General features: G+C 33.7%; 2 protein-coding genes across 2 annotated transcripts in view; one reads left to right on the top strand and one right to left on the bottom strand.

Moving 5' to 3' along the window:
• Positions 1–426: 426 nt before the first annotated feature.
• Positions 427–12,928, bottom strand: LOC123711288 (MAM and LDL-receptor class A domain-containing protein 2-like). The gene is made up of 10 exons (XM_045663799.1): positions 12,791–12,928; positions 7,037–7,213; positions 6,051–6,212; positions 5,689–5,859; positions 4,582–4,708; positions 3,382–3,550; positions 2,971–3,103; positions 2,075–2,212; positions 1,599–2,009; positions 427–627 (listed from the first exon to the last, which is right to left on the bottom strand). The coding sequence occupies exons 1-10, from the start codon at positions 12,837–12,839 to the stop codon at positions 440–442; spliced, it is 1,725 nt and encodes a 574-aa protein (XP_045519755.1). The 5' UTR covers positions 12,840–12,928; the 3' UTR covers positions 427–439.
• Positions 12,929–14,100: 1,172 nt separating this feature from the next.
• Positions 14,101–14,212, top strand: part of LOC123710956 (zinc finger protein OZF-like) — a 3,997-nt gene continuing 3,885 nt past the window's right edge. Inside the window, exon 1 of the mRNA XM_045663298.1 lies at positions 14,101–14,212. This exon is cut by the window's right edge and continues 83 nt beyond it. Coding sequence (XP_045519254.1) covers positions 14,182–14,212 — 31 coding nt within the window. The 5' untranslated portion in view covers positions 14,101–14,181.

The following is a 14,212-nucleotide window of genomic DNA, read 5'->3' as shown; positions in this document are numbered from 1 at the left end:
GAGAATCGCAGAAAATGAATTGATATATCGTTTGCAATAAAGATTAACAAACAGGTCGATTGTCCCAACCTTTTAACAAACATTGTGTAACCAGTATATATCCCATCATTCCATATGTTCTTTCTTTTCGTAGAACTCCTCGAGCTTCAGATTGACCATAAGCGACCTGGGTCTGGATAGCCGCAGTTGCTCCCCTCACACTTTAAAATCGATTTTCGTTTTTTTAAATATAAATTACATTATTTTGTTTAATTTATTTTTATTATCTCTTGTATCTTTACCTAACAAATAGCTTGTATATTAATTTTTTATGCTTGTCATATTAATTTTTTTCTTTTACCAAAGTATCAGTGTGCCGTGCGTTGGCATGTTTTTATAAATAAATATATAAATGGGCATTGACCTTCTTATCAATAAAAGTCAATATAACAGAATAACTTTAATCATCATCAACATCAGCAGACAGATATCTGACTTCTTGATCGTTCTGCGCGCGGCCTCGTAACCGCGCGATTGCGATGCGTCCACGAACCGAACGCCCCGTGTATATTAACCATACACCACCACCAGCGCAAAGAATTACACCTAATATTAGGACGATTTTCCACGTGCTTCCCGATTTGGCAGCTGTAACATTTTATTATATATATGTCGCAGTAAAGTTAATTGAATCTCTAGACAGTTAATTAAATGTCGATATTCAATCAAGTCGCTCAATGATGACTCAGCCATGATTATTTCGTTTGTTATTGTTGTTTCGGTGTGATCGTGAAGAACTGAGAGCTTGGATATTCCTTGTTTTGCTTTATTGTAAATGGTTAGGTTAGTCTTGTTGCATAGGAACGTTTAGGAAACTCGTTAAACGTTTCGTTCACTCACTTGTCTGACTTGATTGAATATCGATTTTTAATATTATGTCTAGAGATTCAATTAACTCTCTGATTTAACTACTTTACTGCGACATTTACGTTATATATATATTAATAATTATAAGATAAGAATTATATAGAAAGTCTCATTTTTAATACTGTATAATTGTTTACTATAATAAAGGTATACGTAAATACTTTTTTCACCAGAGCGTAAACACTATTTGAACTAAAGAAACGAAAATGTGTATTCATAGCGAGAAATCATTCTTTTTAGTTAATATTGTAATTTTTTTTATTCATTTCTTATATACAAAACTTATTTAAAAACTATCCTGAATTGTATTCAAAAAACCTCAACTACAAACATATGTCTCTATTTATCAAAACGTAAACACACTTTGACACACAAAGTAGAACTTAGAAAAAATTAGACTAATGTAGTTCATATAAACAAGGGAGTAGGTCTCTGAAAGTATCTATTGGCGCAATTCACCTTGAGGATCACCAGCGATCTTTATCGGTCTAAGCAAGCTTCTAAATAATACAACCTTACATTTCTATGTAAAATATCAATAATAATTGTCGATCTAAGCACACATAAAAAAGGTGATTGGTCCGGATGAGAATCGCACGCTGCAGCGACTAAGCCAATACTTCTATATAAACAAGCGCTTTACTTAAAAATACTCTTAAGAATTTGAAATATTACATTAAAAACTGACTTACCTTCTCTATGAAGCGTTTTTGTTTCAATACGTTGTTCCTTCTTCGCCTTTTCTACTAATTCATGATATGTATTATGGTTATCTATAGTCCTTGATATACCATGTGAACTTAGAGTGGTAAACACTTTAGTGGTTTTTCTAGTAGGTACAGTGGTTGGTTTAGTAGTTTTAGTCGTTAAAATTCGAGTTGTTTTGGGTGGAGGCTTAGTGGTTATTTTTCGTGTTGTCAGTTTCGGAGTTGTCGGTTTAGTAGTTGGTTTGGGAGTTGTAGTCGTAGTTGTTTTAGTAGATGTAGAGGTTGTTGTAGAAGTGGTTGTAGATGAAGAGGTAGTTTGAGGCGTAGTTTGTATAAGTTTTTGCGTTTGAGGTGCTTCTTCTGTATTTACTGATAATTCGTCCAACATCGTTGAATCTATAATAAGAAGGTTTTATAAATAACTGCAAGCATTTATATGTACAAAATAAAATAAATCTTACCAGGCGCAAAAATGCAGGCGTCGAAAAAGTCAGGGCAGCAGTTATGATCGGAGAAGCAAGCGATGGAACAGCCACATCGCATGTGAGGAGATTCCGCCGTTGGGTCGTACACCGAGCAGCGGCCAACACACGTGTCAGCTGAAATACGGGAATATTAACTAATTTATTTGACAAATAGAAAATTAATGGTACACAGGGACCAAACTTTTTAAATTTGTTTTAATTTTCTATTTATAAAATTTGACGTGACAACATCTAAGATTATTGATGAACGCCGGCTGCACGACCGAAAGAGTATGACTCATTGTCAAGTTACGCTCATTGTCCCGTTACGGTTATTGTACCGATACACTCATTGTACGCTTGCGCCGTATCTATCTCTCATCCACTTAAGTGTTAAGTATGCAAACATTTCATAAATGTTTTGTTATGACGTCGTTACGTTAAGCTATCGTCCGTAAACAAACGTTACAGACAACCAGTTTTTGATTACTGATTTTTATTATTTCCCTGTAAGTAAAGAACAGAACGGTGAAGGAAAACATCTTGAGGAAACCGGCTTGCCTTAGACCCAAAAAGTCGACGGCGTGTGTCAGGCACTGGAGGCTGATCACCAACTTGCCTATTAGATTAACAAATGATCATGAAACAGATACAGAAATCTGAGGCCCAGACCCATAAAGGTTGTAGCGCCACAGATTCTTCTTATTTCAGTTTTATAAATACAGACTGGATGTGACGAATAAACGGAACATTTATAACTCCACCTCGAGTTTCATTTCGTGAGTACGATCGTGGTTCAGACTGAGTCATCGAAAACTTATATAATTAATTAATTAAACTTGTAATAGGAAAAAATATTAAGTTCTAAGTTAACTTCAATTTACGATACTTACGTATATCTAGAGGAGGACTGGGTGTAACAGCCGACATGGCTGCATTAGTGCAATTCTCCCCTTGTAGTATCGAGACGTCATCAATGGCTATGTCACTGGTGTAACTTGAACCCCGGATGCCTTCTATTATAATCTATAGATACGGAATAAACTCAGTAAAACCGGAAGTTCTAGGTCCGATTTCCGTCGTTCGTTTAACTTTAAGTATGGACATAATTTTTTTTACAGCATTATTTATGTTTATATTATAGTATAGCCTGCAACTGACATTTACATAGTATTTAAAATGTTAATCTCAACAAAAAAAATATTTATAAAAAAAAATATTTTTCTTTGTAACTGATATATACATAGTTTTTAAAAATGTAACCCTAATAAAAAATATGCAATAAATATGAAATTGTCCCTTACTTGGAAGCTTTCCGAGTAATCACTGAGATTTGTTACCGATTGAAACCAAAAGTTACCAAGATTTCCCCATTGCTCGAATAGAATATATTTATCTCGGTTCTCTGGTTGACGCATAGTCGTTATGTCAACACTGTCTGGTTTCTGGTAAACTCTTAATCCACCACACGTTCTGTAATTTATGAATATTAAATTCAATGTATTGCCTTACGAAATTACTAGACTTTCGAGATATATAGTACAATACACAATTGCTATATGGCGAGGCAAATAGCTACAAAAATAAATTACGAAATTTGTATTTGTTATATACTATAACATAACTTCAAAAATACATGACTTAATTTTTTTTTTAATTTTTCTGATAACTGGTGTGGCATTACCTATGAGAAAATGTCGACTTTTGGGACACCCTGTATAAGAGTGGCATTTAGAAACCTAGAGATAAGTCCCTGTATCGTTTTAACGTTTAGAATTTTGACAGATGGGGCCTCCCATAGTCTAGTCTCTTAAACCCATTTTTTCACGCAAATATCAAGAGGTTGGTTATGACTATATTAATATTTTTAAAAGGAAAAAATTGTATTTTAAAACAAGCTGAAAAATTACGGGGCTGATTTCCAATTCTTTGACAATAAATGCACCATTTAACCTTGGATAGTCCATTCTTGACAGGCAACTAGTTGTAAATGAAATTGAGAAAATAATTTAAATTAAATTACGTACACAGAAAGTCTATTGATGAACGTTCGAGCGAATGCTAAATGCGTACAAAGAAAGAAAATCCATTGGTGTACAGGCGGGATTGAACCTACGACCTCAGGGATGAGCGTCACACGCTGAAGCCAATAGGCCAATACTTATCTGAGCAATAAACGATTTGTGAAAAAAATCAAACATAGGTACTAAACAAATTACATTATCTTGCAGCCAATCAGAATGCCGCTCAGTGAACACGGGCTTCATTTGCCCCCCTTTTGCAGCTCCGTATAATAGATACCTTAACACATACGTATATATACATACGAAACTGCAAAATCGGATCAAAAAATCCTTTTTATTACCAGCTTGCAAATAACGTGGCTATTGGTAAAATAATTTTCAAAATCAGTTCAGTAGATCTCTCTCTCTCTCTCTCTCTCTCTCTCTCTTTATAATATAGCTATTAGTATATATAAGTAAACGATGTTCAAAGATACTCACTTTCCAAACATGTGGTACCAAAACGAAAAGCACCCCTCCTTCGCATATGAAGTATCGTAAATCGGTGATATGAAACGCGCTGTGTCATTTTCTAATCTTGATGTACTCTCTATATACATATAATATCCTGAAAAAGTTTTTACACTGTTTTAGTTAGGGAAACGGTCGGAAACAGTTAGAGCGATTTAAGATGGTTCTTCATTGAATCTACTAACAGTCCGAAGACGTACACGACTGTACAGTACCGAGGCTGACCTATAACAGATTTAATGTAAAAATATTTATCCACAAAACAGTGTGTAAAACACACAGTTTCGTTTTGTAGGTGTTTAAGAAGATTTTTAAACTATCGTATAAATAATAACACTATTGATATTAGTATTATCTTTTGTTAAGCTTTCACACGTTAAGAAAACACTTTTTAAACCGTCACCGTGACCACGCACGCTGTAAAGCACGCGAAACGTCAGAAAATTTAAAATTATGTCAATAATTATAAGTTTATAATAATAATACATAGCTTCAATCCGTTTAAAAAGTGTTTTCTTACTATTGATATAACAATAACACTGAATAAAAACCCAATGATTCTAAGCTGAAAGCAGTTTCTTCCACTCCGAAAACTTTGTATATTAGAAAGCGCAAAAATCGTAAAAAGTATTTTATATAAAATGCATAGATCAAACCATAAAATATTTAATTGAAGATGGTTGGCGCCTAGTAAACACCAGTGCTGGTGCTTTCCTCGCTCACCGAATAAGTATCGCAATACAGACAGGAAATGCTGCCAGCGTTTAAAGTACACTGCCTTTACAAATTTTTAAATTTGTTTTAATTTTCTTTATATTCAATTATTTTTTACCTTATATAGGTTAAGAATTGTAAATACTATATATTGAACACAATAAAAGTTTCTCTAAACTTTAACGGCTGACTAACCAACAGAATACTACACATCTAAATGTAAGGACAGAAGACACCTTCCGTAAATCTCATCTATCTGATGCAGGTTCAATTTAGTTCAGCAGGAGGTAAACCGGAGCACTGCTATAGTTTTCCAAAAAAAATTACATCATGATACAACCGTACAACGGATTCATTACTTACCAGTTTTGCCTTTCCCCAAGGTATGGTCGTACGAAGGGCCCGTATACACAAATGTGCTTGGTGTGTTACCATTGAGCCGTCTCCAGTCAAAATCGTGGAGTTCATCCTGCCTCCATCCACAGAGGTCTGGATTCTCAAAGTCACAGCTAAGTTTGGGACCCTCTACGGTATCTGCTTAGAGAATAAAGATTTTATATAGGGTATAATTGAACTTATATTATTTATAGATTTTTGTAAGTCCATTAAGAATTCTTAAACATTAATTTAATAGGTAATAATAAAAGATAACGAAAGGAGTCTAAAGATTATCAAATCAGATTTGTTATTGACTTAAATTAAAATGTATATACATAGTCTATTACCAACACACGTCGGAGCAGAGGCATTCCACCTTGCCCCATCACAGTAGATGACCTGGGAACCCACGAGCTGAAAACCTGGCATACAGAAGTACGTGATCCAGGCATCTTCGAACTGGCTCATCCTTACTCCATTCATGATTGATGGAACCGTACAACCGGGCCCTGGTCATGATAAGAAAAATTAAAAATGGTGGTTTTAAAAATAATTGGAAATAGACGACATTGATACGCAGCAACTTTGCGTATTTAAAAGAAATGTCGAACATACATTAAGAAATTACAAAAAAAAATTAAGTTACATAATACATTTAAATGTACTTAATTTTATGACATAAAATTATATTATATAAGGCCCTAATTTATACCTTAAACCCAGGTAACTTCAACAAATGTTAGCGTGTGTTTTTTATATGATAGGATGCAAACGGGCAGGAGGCTAATCTGATGTTAAGTGATACCGCCGCTCATTGGTAGTATGGTAGCAATAGCATGTCATTGAATAATTATGACCTTTTCAATAAAGGTAACACAATGTACACTTATGAACGTCAATAAAGAAGAAATATACATTAAATGCTTCTTATTTTCATATACTGCCAGTTTTCAAATCAAGGGCGTAGAACGGAAGAGAAGAACTGGCAATAAACTCTCCGCCACTCTTTTTAATCGCTAAGTTTTTTTTTTAATTCACAACGTTTGTAAGGAGCTGTAACCATAACTCCATATTCCACATGACATCAGCAGGAGGCATTATGATATAGGAGCACGCACTTACATTCTCGTGGGAGCAACACGCAAATACATAGTCAAAAATAACTAACATCACCGCATACACGAATTCAATACGACCAGTCACTACCTCAGTATAATACAGCATGTTCGTTTAGTGTTTTAAGTTCCCACCGGGAAGCCACAAATCAAACTTATAATAATTATTGAAAATATGCTTTAATCTTATTAATTACGAACACTTAAAAAATACTCACGAACACAAACGGGAAATGGCACATCCCATTCTCCGTCACGACAATAGGTATACACGTTGCCAACAAGTTGGTACTTCGTTAGACAATCGAACTTAGCAATTCTGGCCCTCTGCTTCAGACGCACTCGGCCGTGCTTCAGTCGCGGCATCACACATGATATCGTTAACGATGATGAGGCTGCGAAAGATTATTAATATAATACAGTCTCATTCGTAAAAACTCCTAGTATTTTCTCCCTTTCTGTAAAATAGTTTCTACGTCTAGTTAAGCGACAGCACTTAAGTTATTATATTGATTTATTTACATACAATGAAAAATGTCCGACATAACATGTTAAAAAAAATATATGATTAGCTACTAGCATATTGTGGCGTTATTGTACAGTCATTTGCCTAGCTGTCTGATAAACTGGCTCAATATCTTTCAGGCCGCTAGTTAAACGACGATGTTATGTTAAAAGGCTAGGCCGTTAATTGAATGGCTAATTAAGCTGCATGCGATACAAATACGAATACTACATATAGAGTAATGTAGCGTGTAGCACATAAGTTCTGTTGTATCTTGCAGCATGACATACCACTCAGTGAACACGGGTTTCATTAGCTGTCCATAGTTATACACGCTCACAGTCGTAATAGACCCTACAACCTTATATGCGTTGACCGCTCGTAATAATTATTTTATTAGTAAGTATGGCGGCTCTATAAGTATGCACTCATATTTTTATATCTATATACTGTTAATAAATGAAATGAAAACATTTATTTTTATATAGACAAGTGTGTTTGTACCATAAATAATGGTTCTTTTAATAAAAATGCAATAAGCAAACGAAGCGAAACTTAAAACCAAACGAACAAAGAATCAATGGCGCTTCAACCTTTTTAGGTCTGGGTCTCAGATTTCTGTATCTGTTTCATGATCATTCGTTAATCGAATAGGCAAGTAGGTGATCAGCCTTCTGTGCCTGACGCACGCCGTCGACTTTTTTTGGGTCTAAGGCAAACCGGTTTCCTCGCGATGTTTTCTTCACCGTTCGAGCGAATGTTAAATATGCAAGTAAGAAGAGAGTCCATTGATACACAGCCGGGGATCGAACCTACGACCTCGGGAGTGAGAATCGCACGCTGAAGCTACTTGGCCAACACTGCTATAAAAGCTAGTGATCAAAAACTGACGATCACTCTCGTCATAATTTATTTAAATGTATTCACACAGTGTTGGTAAAAAAATTATCTAACTATTAAATTTGTCTAACAGCTACACATACATTTACATCGACACATTTTATTGCATTTGTATACATTTAAATATGTGTATGTAACTTTTTAAATTAAATAATAATACACTTGTCCCTTATCGAACTTCATCGAAAACTTTAACAATCCTTATCCTTAAATTAGTCTAAACTAGTTTTAAATTTCTTTGTTAATCACATTTTTACGGTAATAACGACAAAATAAAAACAGAATTTAGATAAAATCCTCCAATTGAACGGATTTATATTTTATGAACAAAGAATAAGACAGGTCGTTCCCGCCTACATCTATCGATATGTATATCTGACAATAGCTGTTCACAGGTCAACCTGCATGATTAAAAATGAAATTGTTATCTATTGTTGCTATTAACACTGCTAGCTATTCTATATAAAACATATATTCCATTAAGTAACTCACTATAGCAATTCAGAAACACGTATTGCCGCTAAAAGAGCTTTTGTACTTTTTAAGCTTTTAAACGAGAGTCGTTTGAACTTGTTTTTAGTTATAAAATAAAGAATATATTGAATAAATAATAATAATAAAAAAAAACCGTTTCATTTCCAATTAGTACAAACGTAGAATTTACAACTTAGATTTGTTATATACCTTTTCTTTTGTTATTCTAATATCCTAACTTCCTTTAGTATCATTGATAGGTTATATATATATAGATTCACGGGTTATGGTTTTTTTTAGTTTTTTACTTTGTGTATTCTTCTTATTTTCAGTACGCTTCTTTCCATTGCTTTCTGGCATGCTAATCGTTTGCTTTTTTTATTTTTGTGTTGTATGTCCACGTGTGGCAGTTTGCTGTAGTTTGCATTGCTTTGACTTTACAAAAATATATAACGTATAAGCAACGTCGTTTTTGGTATCTTATTTTAAACGATTTTCTCGTGAACTAATTAATATTGTGTTTGGGCACGGTGCCATACTGATTCGATTTACCCACTTTTGGCAAGGACAAAATGTAATACAATTATTTCATTTAAGATAATAAAATAAACTACTAGCTTTTTAGGTCTGGGTCTTAGATTTCTGTTTCATGACTATTTATCAGTGATCAGCCTCCTGTGCCTGACATTTCAAGTCTAAAATCGTGAGAAAACTTTCATGCCTTAGACCCATGCTTGGCAAATATCAGGCACATAAGGCTGATCACCTATCATAAAAACCATTGAAGAAGCAAATGTATTCTGTCTAAGAAGCATTGGGTTATAGAGCCACTGGATTATGAATGATCGGCCAAAGTGTTTTGCGTAATGTATATTAACATTTGCAATTTAGAGGTCGATAGGGTACACCTACGCTTGAGAATCGGAAACGGACATATGTGTGCATCCGGCTGATAAGTGTTTATTTATTACAATAATTACGATTTATTTTGAGATTGACACAAATGTCGAATAACATTTTTGATGTGAAACTTCTTTATCGGTGTTGGAAAAAAAATACCGTCACATTTTTGCGTTACGTGCCATCTTTTTCTTGTCCCTACCACGGCTGATTCGAAGCCATTTATAACAAAAATATATAATAACAATATCAATGATAGTAATAAATCTATTACAATTACTTAAATTCTGTAATAATCTTAGAAGGTAAAGTGAATTAATTGTATTATCTGTATTGATGTCAGTCATAATGAAAGCCTTTTCTTAAACTTTACCTAATATAATTTTATTTAACCAATATCTGTAAACTTACATACAGTAGATATTTTTTTGAAAAATAAGGTCATAAAAAAGTTTCACTTCTTACGTGTGTACACTAGTCATGTATACATTTTTTTAAGTTGTTCATTTTACAGCACGTTTTGTCACGTTTATTTTTACTGACAGAGTAATAATAAAAACAATTAATATACCCAAGTGATTGTGGTATTTTGTTTTATAACGTGTGTGTTTTAATGCAATAAATGTTTTTTGTTTCTTACTATACCTTAAGTTTTTCATGGGTACATAAACTTATGTTTAGTATAGTATATACCCGAATTTATAGTCTAAAGAGTATTCAATATATCAGCTAAACAGAGCCCGTACTCTGTACTCTCCGTAACATATAATATATCCCGACTTTTTAATATGTTACGTTGTTGTTCCCTCAATATACAGCAGCGTATGTATACCAATGGACATCTTGGAACATTATGATCTAGTCTGAATTAAGACTAATAAGAATTGAAGTCTAATCTAATTGACTAAGAAAGATATTTAACATACAAAATTACCACTCACATGCACAAACTGATCCACTTGCCTATTAGTTCCAAATGATCACGTAACAGTTAAAGATAAAAGGTTGTAGCGCCACTGGTTTTTGGTTAGTATACGTTGCAACCTTAGACGCGGTACAAAAGCTCGCTATAGTTATCGGAAGCTTTTTTATTGATAAAAGCTTTCCAACGGCACATTGGTAAAAGAACCACAATATACAATATATAATTCGACAAGCACTTATTGCCAAACATGGTATAGACAAAGAGATAATAGAAATATCAAACAAAGTAATTATTAAACAAAACAATTAAAATTACTAAACCTAAACGAAAATACTTAAAAATCGTAATCAGGGACAAATTATAGAGTACCAGTGCTTATGTGTTTGTACTAAATGGCATAGGATTTTGTAAACGTTTTGCTTCGACAATCGTGGTCTAAATCCGTACGGTGTCCTTTAATAGATTTTATTAACAATTACATTATGTGACAAATATTATCAGAAGGTCGCATGGCAGCTCCATTCGGCCTTCGGTGCCTTCTTAATATGTAATTTTCAAAGTTTTTATCCATATCACATATTCATAAGTGTGTGATTGTCCTAATTTTAACATGTGTGATGTTTGAGAACATGAATAAATTAATATGAGAATCTTCGGCAATAGTTTGGGTCCGAAGCCATTGTTCACAATTCCATAAGTAAGCGTTATATAAGGCAGCACGCGCACCAAAACTATGGAACCAGCTGCCCACCAAAGTATTTACGAACCAATTCGATTTCGGGTACCTCAAGAAAAGATTGTAGCAATTCTTGCAACTCCCTTGCGAGCCATTAGCCAGCCAGCCTTAACATGAGGTGAGCCCTCCTGCCCCCTGCTATAAGCATTTAACATTATGTTCAAAATCTGTTAGAAAACGCATGTTAATTCGTCTTTAGCACATACAAATGAAGAAGAAATAGAAACGAATGGAGAAAGAAAGCCAGAGAAGAAGGGCTATCCACGTGATGAACCGGTCACGGTACTAAAGGTAGCAGGGTATAGGATATATAGGATAACAAGAGAAACATAATGTATAATTATTATTATTTTTTGTCATTATTGGTAATTAAACGGGCGTTATTATTGCGTATATGCGCAGAAGTAATTTGTACGCATTTACTGAATGCGTGAACTCACCTCCACCGGTATTTATATTGATTAATGAAGTAACATATATATTTTACCCAGTAATGTATCCAACTTTGTTTGTCTTATAGGGACCTTGTAAGGAGGGACCTTACTATCACAATGCGGGAATGTTGGAGAGACTGGGGCTGCGTGTGCCAAATAATCACTCCTCTCGGCGTGGTAAGCGATCGCAATTGCTGGCAGTGCCTCGGGCACGTACGAACTTACTTAGAAAAGCACGATTTACGCGTCTCTGGCGCACCCTAAATGTTATTGCTTGTGAGACAGATGTTTTTATTTGCACACTGGCTTAATTCGCAAGAATTGCATTATTTATAATTAGTTATAAAATGGTTTAGATTTTAAGTTTTTACTTCTTATGTTTTTAGTTTAGTTTTCTATTGCATTAGTATTAAGTTACTGTAAAAATAGGAAATAATTAAATAAATAAACAAAACAAGCCCATGGGAGGCCCAAAAAGAGTCCATGGAAAGCCACTTTAGTGAGTGCGTTTACGGCCTTTGAGGAAGGAGTATGAGCATTTAAACAGTTGAAGTCGTATCTCCCAAGGTAGACACCGTGCGGGAATCGATTCCATTGGACGCTAGTTTTAAAAGTTTTTAATTAAGAACTATCCTACGGGAACAACCCAGTGGTGCCAACACTTTGTTTTAGCTTTGATTGAAGTATAAGCCTTCTGGACATGACACATGCCGTCAATTGGGTACTTTGTACGTTAGAGTAATACAAAGTAATAAAAAATGAAAAGCGCTTGAATATAGTCATTATACCCCTCCCCAGGGCCTCACAATTCTGTATCTCTGTGGCAAATATTCTGTAATTTTTTTGGGTCTAAACACACGATCAAGCAAGTAGGTGACTAGCCAGGTTGACATGTCATGGGTTTTACTGCTGGACAGTGCTTGGTTCATGATGGTTTTTTGAAAAGGCAGAATTTGTTGATGTTGTCTCGCTTATGTCAAACTTCAGATAAAAATATTTGACAGGTCTCAACTTAGTTAACTGTCGTACTCAAATTTTCATTAAATACGATTATAATTTTCTTGTCAAATTGTAAAGCTATTATAATAAAACACTCACCATGAAGGAATTCCAGAATTAACAAAATAAATACACTATGAATTAACATTTTAAGTAGGTTAACTTAACAATATAAAAATTAAGCCCCTTAAATTAAGTTACTACATTGGGACTAGAATGTGTACTGAGGTTCCAGTATTTTAAATAAACTAAATGAATTGCAGGCATTAGTTTTAATGAATAGAGTATAAATTAAACAGATGTGTCAATTTAGATTAAACTTCATTAACAAATCTCTGACCACAACTGCATTATTATTTACTAATAACGTTATGTGAATAATGTAATTCTGCGTTTATATAGTTAAATGTTCATCGCTTAAACGACATAAATTAATTGTGTTTAAACATACTTGAATGAAAAAATACAATACTTATAAACTTTAAAAAGAGAGAATTAGAATCCCCAAAGCAGATATGATCGTTAAAGGAGTCTCTCGAATTTAATTTACTCTATAGTTTTTAGTTAAACAAAGATTTTCTTTTTATGTAGGTCTGAAATTCGTATAAATTATAATTTGTCCAGTGCCACATCTAAAATTTACTCTTTGTCATAAACGGAATACGCCATTCATTATCAAAGGAAGCGGACTTTCCACCGATAGCCATGAATACTATCAACCACTGTTTTGTAAAAACAGATTAACAATAGATATCTTATCAATCAACCCCTGCTGATTCATAATCTTTACAAATTGTGACTCAGAATTGTTTGGGAGATTCTTTTTAAATAAGTCCACTGACTTAGCAAAACTACTTTTGTATTATCAATGTGGTACATACGTTTTTATGTGTCATAATATATTTATTTTTTTGTAGGTTATTTTTACGTTGCAATAATATTGAATTATCAACGATCTAGTAAGCTAGTCGTATAAAATACAAATCATATACTGTAATACATTTCTGTGCCTATTTAAGTAGTGTGTCTTTGACAATATTAAAATGGTAGATCAATATTATTATTATAATAGTAACAGTAACGCTACCAATGTTTAGTATTAATTATAATTTTTTACTTTTCAGCAGCAGTATTAGCAAAAAGGTTTTAATCTTGACTTCCAATTAGATATTTAAGAAACATGTTCTAACAGAAACGGAGTAGGTGTAAATGTATTATTTTTATAATTAGGGGAGTTACTAAACTATCATAAGTTTTCAAGTAAAGGGGATTGCTATTATATTCCCAAGGCCCGACATCAAAATCGCGGTTCCTAAAATTACTCTTTCTAAATTCGATATTGTCAATGTCATTTTAATATTTGACGCATTTTGAAACATAACATACTTAACCGGCTGTCACTCGCGAAATATAAATAAATAAAAGCCATCGAATGTTACTTGTTGATTTTGCGTCTAGAGAAATAATTTGAACTTGATTCTTAGTAATTGATGATGAATGAAATCTGCAGACTTTGTTTGA

Source organism: Pieris brassicae, chromosome 6 (assembly GCF_905147105.1).
Source record: "Pieris brassicae chromosome 6, ilPieBrab1.1, whole genome shotgun sequence".
Classification (NCBI taxonomy): Eukaryota; Metazoa; Arthropoda; class Insecta; order Lepidoptera; family Pieridae; genus Pieris; species Pieris brassicae.
This window is presented reverse-complemented; position numbering and strand designations above follow the sequence as displayed.